We start from the raw sequence: 10,529 nt of genomic DNA, 5'->3' as shown, positions 1-10,529 counted from the left end.
ATAAGTTATTATAGCGATCGGCGGGGAATCTGTGGCCGCTTGGACTACCTATATTTTTGTACTGATTCTACAGTTGGTGTCAGGTAAAAAGAACTCTTGTTAAACCTGCGCAGTGGGTGATTTATCGATCTGTTTGGTGGCACGAAGTGAGGCGCGACATTGTGTCGCCGCACTACTTGTTTTTCAGTCAACCTTTCAATGTACCTTGTACGGGTGCCGGTCCACTAAAGCGGAGCAAATTATATAGAGATGTATTCAGCTGACTAATTGAATTATTAAGAGATGGCGTAGTAAAATTTTTACGTCATCTATAGATATTTGATTGGTCTGCTAAATACATCTCCGCTTCGATCTGCTTTAGGCTGCCTTCCACTGAAGTGGAGCGCAGCGGAGATATCTGATATGTATAGTTGACCAGTCAGAGTTTTATCAGATGACGGAATAAAAATATCACGTTATTTACCGACAATCTGATTGGTCTGTTCAGCACATCTCCGCTCCGCTCCGCTTCAGTGGACACTTAAGAGGCGCATGCACACACATCCCCTCCACTGTGGTCCAGAACTCTTTATCTGAAACCAACTGTGCCACCCCCAGGGTGCTATGCTTGCTCTTGAAGGTTCTGTCAAACTGTCGGTTTTTAGACATTTGATGCTAGAAAGTAAAACTCACTATATTAAATCAGAAAAGACACACGGCTTATATAACGCGTCCAAACAAAAAGGGAAATCGCGTCCGCCATATTGTGACGTCACAGCTAAAAAAATATTTTTAATGCATTAACTTTGATTTTGTCCTAGTTACAAAATCTATTAAAAATCTATTGAATAAAAATATTATATTTGTAGCTAAGACGTTACAAAACGGTGGAAAGGATTTCCCGTTGTTAGTTTGGACGCGCTATACATACGTACTACGTAGCTGCGCTAATCATTCCGTCTCACTCACACACTATAGCAAATGTCAGTGTGTAAGTGAGAGAGAGTGATTGCCGCCGCTTTTTTCGATTTGTTTCTTTATCAGCACGATATAAGCGTCAAAATCACAATATCTTAATTTGGATTATATATTCAGATTGCGAAGGCTTTCAGAAATAAAGTGTTTGTATTGTAATAGCTGGTATGAGTATGTTTAGAACAAAATTTGGAATTTGTTGACGGTCACCACAAGTTATTGATTGATATTACATGTCCTGAAGATTAGTCATTGTTTAATTAGCAACAGGCCAGTCAATGAAAATAATCTCTAACATGTTTTAGTATGGAAACTGCATGACTCAGGCAAAAGGGTTAGATACAATATGTCAAATTAATTTGTTATATTTGCACTATATAGACTTGTTATATGTTGCAGTATTGTATTATGTTATATTAGTTATGCAACAAAAGGTTTAAACGTGTTACTTCGTTTGGACTTACCAAATTCGATCAGGATATTTTTCTGTGGGCCTCATTTTATTTACTGACTTTACAAACAGTTGTAATTGTTATTTTTTAAACAATATGTATCATAGTTTAGATTGTTTTACACTAACAAGCCATAGACTAAGAGAAAAAAGATAGACGTAGCGCGCACGAACTAGCAGTGTTCGTGAAAGTGAAGCCCTAGCACCAAACTTGTGATTTATTACATTGCGATTATCTGTGTTTACATTTGGTGTTAGGGCTGCAGTTTTATTTATTCTCTTCAGAGCTGTCTTTTTCTTTTAGTTTGAGAATCAGGTGAAGTAATTTAATTGCCTATTTATAAGGTTACACACAAGGGGCACAAAACTGTCGCCTTAAGTGCCCCATAAACGGTCAAATATGTTTGTCAAACATTACGTGTTTGTCAAATTATTTGAACGTCTGCAGTCGTGTTTGATGCGTTTGTCAAACAAACTACTTGTTTGTCAAATATGCTTGAAGGTGTACGGCTGCGTTTGTCAAACAAACAACGTGTTTGGCAAATTTGATTGACGGCGTGTTTGACAAACGTGTTTGTTTACGGGAGCACTTTACATGGCGTGGCGTCTACACGATATGTTTTCAACACATTTTTAAAGGCGCCCACGAGGACAGACATAATATGTAAATTTCTTGCTTCCCTACTTCGCTCGGGCCGCTCTCACACGACGTCGCCCTTGCTTATTAAATTGGCGGAAATGTGTGACGTTTCGAATAGTTTTTTTTAATAAGTAAATAAATCGTGTTATCAAAAGCTGATGTATAATGCTTGCTTTTAATGAACTCCGGGATCTCTGTGTTATGATATGTCTTATCTTTATTCGTACAATCATAACTTGACAAATGGTTCCATAAAATATAAAAAATGAAGCTATTTAATTGCGTGTCACGCAAACAACGTTGCCTGCGGAAGTTGAGTGATTTTGCGGTACTGTTTCTTCTTTCAGTCTTCAGTACTAGTCTATTTATTTTACTTTAGTCTGAGATCCTAAAATATTTATTTTCTATTAATATAACTTTAAATTAAAAATGATTTTAAATAGAAATTTTATGCAATACAAAGATCTACTTCGCATTATGAAATAGTTATGTCCATTGGTCTATTTACCGAATTTATAACCTGTGATTTTAGAAATATTTTATCATAAAAAAAAATGAAAGTGTCCATGTCATTCGCTCACAATGAAAGGAGAAAGACGTATGTGAAAACTAATGAGATGACTACCTTGAATACCAAAAAGTTTCTTAAATGAATTAAGAGCATCTTTTATGACCTACAACAAAAGGTAAAAAAAAGAAAATTCATATAACTCATGCCAATAAAAAAACTAATTAAATACCCGGCCAAGTGCAAGTCGGATTGGCACACGAAGGGTTCCGTACCATCGTACAAGATTTAAACTTAATTTGCATGGCGGTCATTTTGGGTTTTGTTGTTATCGCTGCAATAGAAAACTCTCTACTTATTACGGTTCATGAAATACAGCCCGCTGACACACAGACGGAGAGACGGACTGCGGAGACTTAGTGATAGGGTCCCATTGGCAACCTTTGGGTATGGACCCCTGGTCAGCGGGCTGTATCTCGTGAACCATAATAAAATAGGTGTAGAGACCTGGCATTTTCACAGAATCTGTATTTCAAATGCCGCTTTAATAACAAATAATAATTTCAACATGGCCGCCATGAAAATTAAAAACATTAAAAGTGTTAGTTCTTGTACGATGGTACGGAACCTGTCGTGTGTGAGTACGTTACACACTTGACCGTTTTGTTATAGGCACGAGTTATGTGTGAAGAGTCCCATCCCGGAGTTCACATCGTACCAAAAACCAGGCAATAGCGGTGTGAGTGTGTTGTGTAGAAGTACAAAGCGCGATCGATGTGCTTTACTTATTTGGGACAGCTCGGACAAATCCGGTGATTCTTCAACAACAGAAATAATCCAGAACCTACCAGATAAATCGGTACTAACGTGCAATTATGGCAATTAAAGCTTGTCCCGCTTGTGTATCATGATTCTTGGTCATCATCACCAACCGATAGACGTCCGCTGAACTTAGGTCTCTTGTAGGGTCTTCGACATCACATGCCACGGTCTTGCGCCGCGCCGCTTGAATCCAGCTGTTGAGTCCGCATTCCTATGTGTCAAGTCGGTGTGGTGACATGTCGTCTGCCCACCTAATGGGGGGTCTTCCAACGCTGTGCTTTCCGGTACGAAGTCACCATTCTAGCACCTTAGTACCCCAACATCTATCGGTTTTTCGAGGTATGTGCCCTGGCCCCTGCCCATCGCCACTTCAGCTTCGCAACCTACCGAGCTGTCGTTACTCTGGTTCTCCTACGGAATTACGGATCTCTTCTTTGATCACGTAGAGAAACTCCAAGCATAGCTTTCTCTATCGCCCGCTGAGTGACTCTGCCATCGTTGTGTTGGACTTCTACAAATTAACCCTGGCTGCTTATATTCAGCATGATCATCAATGTAATTGTTTCCATTTTAAAAAGCATAGATTAGCAAAGATACTGGCGACTCGCAGTTTGGAATACTCTTCCACGGTCTGTTTCCTACCAATAACAACCCGGGTATCTTTAAAACAAGAGTGAATAGGTAAACGCGTCCCATCTTAGGCCGCATCATCACTTTCCATCAGGTGTGATTGTGGTCAAGCGTTTATTTATAATAAACTAGCTGATGCCCGCGACTCCGTCCGCGTGGATTTAGATTTTTAAAAATCCCGTGGGAACTCCTTGATTTCCCGGGATAAATGAATGAATGAATGAATGAATGAATGAATTATTTATTCAATAAAATGCAGGTACAATAGGTTGAAACAATGTTTGATGAGCCTTATACATTTTACCGTAACTGGTGTTTGAATATTATTACCTTAAATTAAAAACATAAAAATAAGCAGGAATTAAAATACAAGTTATACATAAAATATAAAAGGTAGCCTATGTCAATTTGCAGGTCTTTAACTATACCCATGCAAAAAATCACGTCGATCAGTTTCTCTGTTGCGACGTGATTGAAGGACAAACCAACAAACAAACACACTTTCACATTTATAATATGGGTACTGATAAATTTAAAAAAAAGATTTCACAATTTTGGTTTAAGTTTGATCCACAGTGTCCCAAATAAGTAGAACACGTACATAGATGATAAATAAATAATAATATAAAGATAGATAGATAGGTAGACATAGAGGTGGCGCGCGTTCGATTGTTATAAATAGATAATGATTATATATCAATAAATTTTTTATCATACATCCTGTGTTTCATTTTATCGTAATCTGTCTCACAATTCAACCTTGGCTTTTGGGTATAAGTCCCGCAAATTGCTATTGCGCTGGAACCGTGTGTCCGAAGTAGTTTTCTAATGGTGAAAAATTTATTCAAATTGATTCAATAGTTTCAGAGTTTATCAATTACAAACTATATTATTAATATGGATTTTATGATAGGAGATGAGTTATTCTTCCCTCTTTACCTATAAGAGAATATAGGTAGATGACTCTCAAGTTAACGTTTGATAAGAAAGGTACATATTAATAATACAAACCATATCAATTGATCTAAATCTAACATTAAAACAAACACACAGTTAAATAACATAAATACTTTTAATAGTAACTTATTCGCTAACAATAAAAATTATTTACACCTAGCTTTTATAAAATTAAAATAATTACCTACGTATACAAGTTGCTAGTGGATAAAGTATTTTTTTGACAATTAATGCGATATTTATTTGCATTTTTAGGGTGGCATTACAGAGATAAAAGGAATCCTTAACGATCACTTTGTTTTGTTGTCTGTCGTGTCTGTCAAGCCCCATCAAGGGAATCTAAACCCACAGGGTACTTCCCGTTGACCTAGAATCATGAAATTTGGTAGGAAGCAATGTTTTATAGCACAAGTAAAGAGAAAAACACGAAAACCCCGGTAATTCGACTCACACTTGACGTATTATACATATCTTACACCCGGCTGTACTCACGTGTTTAGTCGTTAGCCCGACTAGTTTCGAACCCATCCAGGTCCAGTAGTTTGAGCTGTGCGTTGATAGATCAGTCAGTCTCAACCGCGACTTGTGCGTGAACTGACTCCTTGAAAAAGGACCCCGGATGGGTTCGAAACTAGTCGGGCTAACGTTGACTGAACATGTGAGTACAGCCGGGTGTAAGATATGTATAATATGGAAATCACTCACGATAGTTTAAACGCTAAAACACACGACGTTTTTAGACATGGCTTCCACTCTCAGCTATGAAACATTATCCAGTGTGTGAGATTTGATTTATGCACTCAGTTTTTTGCATTGATATTATTAGCACTGGACACTGGACTACACATTGGAGGTGCCCGACTTCTCGACGAGTTCCAGCAGCGTGTGTAGCGAGGTATCAAACAGCTCGCAGCGGATGGGCATGTCCAGAGAATAGAAGGGGTTCTTCAGAGCGTAGTCCGAGTACAGCTCGTAGATCCGCCGGAGCACTACGTCTGAGCCTTGCATGTTGGGGTCTGTCACCACTATGAATTTCACACCTGAAATAAAATAGCTTGATGTAAAGGACATCACCCAAAACTGGTCTATTTTGCGTCAGTCACACACAATAAATAAATAAAAAGATAAAAATAAAATAATTTTATTTCAGGCAATGAAAATACAAGTTACAACCCATAACAATATACTATACAATACTACATCTATATAAAGGAATGATTTTAAGTCCTTATATTTTTATACTAGCTTATGCTCGCGACTTCGTCCGCATGGACTACGAAAATTTCGAACCCCTATTTTACCCCCTTAGGGGTTGAAATTTCAAAACTCCTTTCTTAGTGGATGTCTACATCATAATAGTTCTTCGCTCTGGGCTGGTTTCCGCACTTAAACGTTTCCGTCTGTTGTGCGTGCATTGCCCCTCCCCGCCGAAGTCTTCACTCCAGCCATCCAAGCTCACTCCAGAAGCCAAATAGACCGCCCAGGTTGCCGAGGGCTTCATGGAGTGAGGTCGGGGATCATAATAGTTATCTGCATGCCAAATTTCAGCCCGATCCGTCCCGTAGTTTGAGCTGTGCGTTGATAGATCAGTCAGTCAGCTTTCCCTTTTATATGTTTAGATTTTAGACACAGAAATAAACAAGGGTTTTAAAAAAAATGTATATAGCAAGCTTACCAGTTAAAGTCTGAAAGCAAGAGAGCTTGAAGGAGTCAGCGGTGAGCGTGTCAATGCCCGAGCTCTTGGGCACGGGGCTGAGCTGACTGGCCAGAGCAAACAGCGGGTAGAACATGCTGGCCAGGACTATCTTCTCATTGGTGGTGGCGCGCTGCCGACCAAACCTCAGGCTCAGGGGATAGCTATCCTGCACATGTAAAGGTTATATCTAATCAGCTCAAGCTAGCCTGAGCTAAGGGTTTCTTTTTTTCAAATTTATAGACTAGCATTTGGTGGCAATCAGACCTACTAGCAAGTAATGATGCAGCTTAAGGTGGAGTGTGCTTGCCTAGATGATGTCTATTCACTCTTGACTTGAAGGTACCCAAATTAAAATTCGAGGGGGAAAACTAATGCTGGAAGGGTGTTCTATATCCTACCTTCGCATGACCTTAAATAAGGATATCAATTGCAATGTGGCCAGTTCTATCAAATCCCTACACAAAGTTGACAGGTCTAAATCTAATGCTATCCTTTTCCACAGGAAGTATTATGAAAGGGATATATTTATTTTATATATTGCCATTTGGAGATTGTGAACAAGAATTGAGCCACATTGTTAAATGATTTAAAAACTTTTAAACTAATTTCCACATATTAGCTGTGATATTAGGAACAAATTGCCCAATTCAAGGCAGAATTACAGTACCTTGACTCCTATAACATCGAACACGTCTCTTCCATCTTCTGTCGTCCGACCAGTGACTGGGGAACCGTTCACAGAGAGCAAAACATGACCAACTGTAAATTATATTAAGCAAAAGTATACTACTGCAAATTGTAAGTAAATTGAATATGAGCTGTTACAAACACGAAGACTAGTTACACAAGAAGCTCTAGCAAGGGTTTCTTACCATTAATTCCATCTCTTTGCCCAAAAACGACTACAACTTTCTTGTTTTCATATTCTAGTTTGATGTCCAGAGGAAAACCGAATGTCTTTTCTGTCTCCACCCTCGGGATGTTGTGGTCATAGTTGTATATGAGCCCTCCTGACTTGCTCACGATATAAACTCCATAAATAACCATGTCTTTATTAGTAGGATGTTTCATAAAGTTTCTTTTAAATAATTAAAAAATAAAAACACACTGCCCACCACTAAACATTTGTATACAAAATATCAAATGTCACTTTGACGTTGACATTGATATTTTGTCAAATATGCCAATCATTTTAGTTGGAACGTTTGGAAATATTAATTTTTCTATAGTCATATTATGTGGAAAATCTGCAAAACAATTTTATCAAATGCGTGAAAAATTTAAAAAACCGGCCAAGTGCAAGTCAGGCTCGCGCAATGAGGGTTCCGTACTACAGTCGTAGTTTTTCGACATTTTGCACGATAATTCAAAAACTGTGATGCATAAAAATGAATGAATGAAGACCTTTCATATGATACCCCACTTGATATAGTCACTCACTTCGAAAGTTGAAAATACTAATTATTAGTTCATGACCACAATTTAATTTTTTTTGTGTGATCCAACCCTAAATTCACGCTTTTCAGATTTTTCCCCAAATGTCAGCTATAAGATCTACCTACCTGCCAAATTTCATGATTCTAGGTCAACGGGAAGTACCCTGTAGGTTTCTTGACAGACAGACAGACAGACAACAATGTGATCCTATAAGGGTTCCGTTGTTCCTTTTGAGGCACGGAACCCTAAAAAATAACTAATTATGCGTCCTTGCCCTGGCCCCTTATGCCCAAACTATTTACTCTATTTAATTAGGTGAAGCATTCAACAGAAAAAGCTCGGTATAAGTATGTAGTTATCTACTCGATTTTAAAATCACTGTTGCGAAATCAGTTGATTTGCCGAAGGTATTTTCCGCGACAGGTTGAGATGGATGGCGGCAGGACATCGCCCGCACCGGGTTAGCGCGGGGGCAGTGCGGGTGTGCGGGGCTTTCCCTTCCCGATTGCCATCTCGACCTATCGCGCAGGTACATTAGGAACTGACTGGCGAATAAAGCATCCGAATAATATATTGAAATGCCTGCCTTGTTGAAATGCCTTCTTTTAGAATAATCTCCTCTCAAAATGAGAAAGGTTTCCAGTTTAAGCTGCAGTCCACCACGTGGGTCAAGTGAGGATTAGTAGCCTTCACACACTTTTGTGAACATTATAGAGAAATTCTCAGGCTTACCTTCAGGTTTCCTCGTCTGTATCCTTTAGTCTCTCGCATTCGGTAATTTTACTAAATTAAATGTTTCTCTTTATCTATCAACTAGCTGACGCCCGCGACTTCGTCCGCGTAGAATTCGTTTTTTTTTTAATCCCGAGGGCACTCTTTCATTTTCCGAGATAAAAAGTAGCCTATGTCACTCTCGGTCTGTATCTAAGTATACCTTCCCATGCAAAAAGTCACGTCAATCCGTAGCAACGTTGTGACGTGATTGAAGGACAAACCAACAAACAAGCACACTTTCGCATTTATAATAAGGGTATACTGATTTGCTATCGTCTATTCTCCATGAGATTATAAATACCTCCTCCTACAATGCGAAAATATAAACGTAATCCTTCAAGTCTTATCCTATCTCGTTTCCTGACTTTCCACACAATATCCGCTGTTGAAAATGATAAAAAATCTATTGCAAAATCTATATCTGTTAGTGCTACTGCCGAAGTCCGAAGGCTGGGTAAAGCCAATTCTGCCGTTAAAATATTACTTAAACTTCTAGTCTGGGAAATAATTTCAAATAACAATTACTCTGAATGCAGTTTAGACCCCCCATTAGATGGGCAGAAGATCTCGCACCGTAATTTTATTCGTTTAAAAAACAACGTATTGTAGACAAGACAAACAGAACTAAGTCACTTGCGCACCGGGGGTTTCCGACCACACCATTACCATAAAAGTACCAAGGTAGGTGGAACAGATTCCGAGTTCGTTGCGAGCAGACGAACTTGCAATACTTATTAAGTAGATTGTGGTTTAACGACACGGAATATCTGATCAGCACGACGTGCTTTACGAAGCTTACGTCATCATCATTACCTACTTAAACTCACATAGATCTGAAAAGTTAAAGATGAACCCGGGATGAAACCCCCGACCTCCGATTAGGACGCGGACGTCCTAACCACTAGGCTATCACAGCTTGATTGTGTATGGCCTCGACATTAACTAAACACTAAAGTGTGCTATAAACACAGACCACCATGAGTTATCTAGTGGCTATAAACAACAACTTCATTTCATTGAATGAAAAAATACTTTAAAAATAGTCATTAAACCGAGTCGGTTACATTTTTCAATTATTCATTAAAAAATCACGTTCGCTGAGGACAGGATTCGAACCTGCGCGGGTAGAACCCATTGGATTTCAAGTCCAACTCCTTAACCACTCGGACACCTCAGCTACACGTGGCGGTGACGAATGTTTCATTCACAAACACACCTACCTACTTTGTGCTGATCCGACTTTCACTATCACGCGGAACATAAAGCATTTGTTACAGATAAGTATACTTACTGAATTTATTATTATCATAATCTTGATAACAATATACTGGTTATAACTAGTTGATGCTTCCGCTCGTACCTACGGTACATGTGAACTGCCAACAGAAACATCCGGCCGGAAACCTCGTGGAAACCTCCCAAGAGGCTGAAAGAATATTTATCCCTCAGACCACCCCGAGACCCCCTTGACCTAGTCCAGCGGAGCTTCTATCGTACCTAAGTAGTAGCACACGAGTAGATATTCTACTCGTGTGGTAGTAGGTAGGTACGTGTTCGAAACAGTTGTTTTGCAATGAGGAACTATAGCTCAACGGGTAAAGGAGTGCAGTGGACTGAAAACCGAAAGGTCGACGGTTCAAACCCCGCCCGTTGCACTATT

General features: G+C 39.1%; 1 protein-coding gene and 1 non-coding gene across 2 annotated transcripts; both read right to left on the bottom strand.

The window, feature by feature from the left end:
- Positions 1–5,058: 5,058 nt before the first annotated feature.
- Positions 5,059–7,793, bottom strand: Trs23 (trafficking protein particle complex subunit 4-like protein Trs23). The gene is made up of 4 exons (XM_034971460.2): positions 7,531–7,793; positions 7,326–7,417; positions 6,638–6,824; positions 5,059–6,002 (listed from the first exon to the last, which is right to left on the bottom strand). The coding sequence occupies exons 1-4, from the start codon at positions 7,727–7,729 to the stop codon at positions 5,803–5,805; spliced, it is 678 nt and encodes a 225-aa protein (XP_034827351.1). The 5' UTR covers positions 7,730–7,793; the 3' UTR covers positions 5,059–5,802.
- Positions 7,794–9,964: 2,171 nt separating this feature from the next.
- On the bottom strand, positions 9,965–10,046 carry TRNAS-UGA (transfer RNA serine (anticodon UGA)). Its single transcript has one exon. It is a non-coding gene; the product is annotated as a tRNA-Ser (tRNA).
- Positions 10,047–10,529: the final 483 nt, after the last annotated feature.

The sequence above is a fragment of the Maniola hyperantus genome, chromosome 8 (genome assembly GCF_902806685.2).
Source record: "Maniola hyperantus chromosome 8, iAphHyp1.2, whole genome shotgun sequence".
NCBI lineage: Eukaryota > Metazoa > Arthropoda > Insecta > Lepidoptera > Nymphalidae > Maniola > Maniola hyperantus.
Note: the sequence above shows the minus strand (reverse complement) of the source record. Positions and strands in the feature narration are given on the sequence as shown.

Excerpts from the sequence above, each read along its gene's own strand:
- Trs23 (XM_034971460.2), bottom strand. The coding sequence starts at position 7,729 with ATGAAACATCCTACTAATAAAGACATGGTTATTTATGGAGTTTATATC. Across the intron at positions 6,825-7,325 it reads TCGATGTTATAGGAGTCAAG|GATAGCTATCCCCTGAGCCT; the intron begins GTACTGTAATTC and ends TTACATGTGCAG. Across the intron at positions 6,003-6,637 it reads TTGCTTTCAGACTTTAACTG|GTGTGAAATTCATAGTGGTG; the intron begins GTAAGCTTGCTA and ends ATTTTATTTCAG.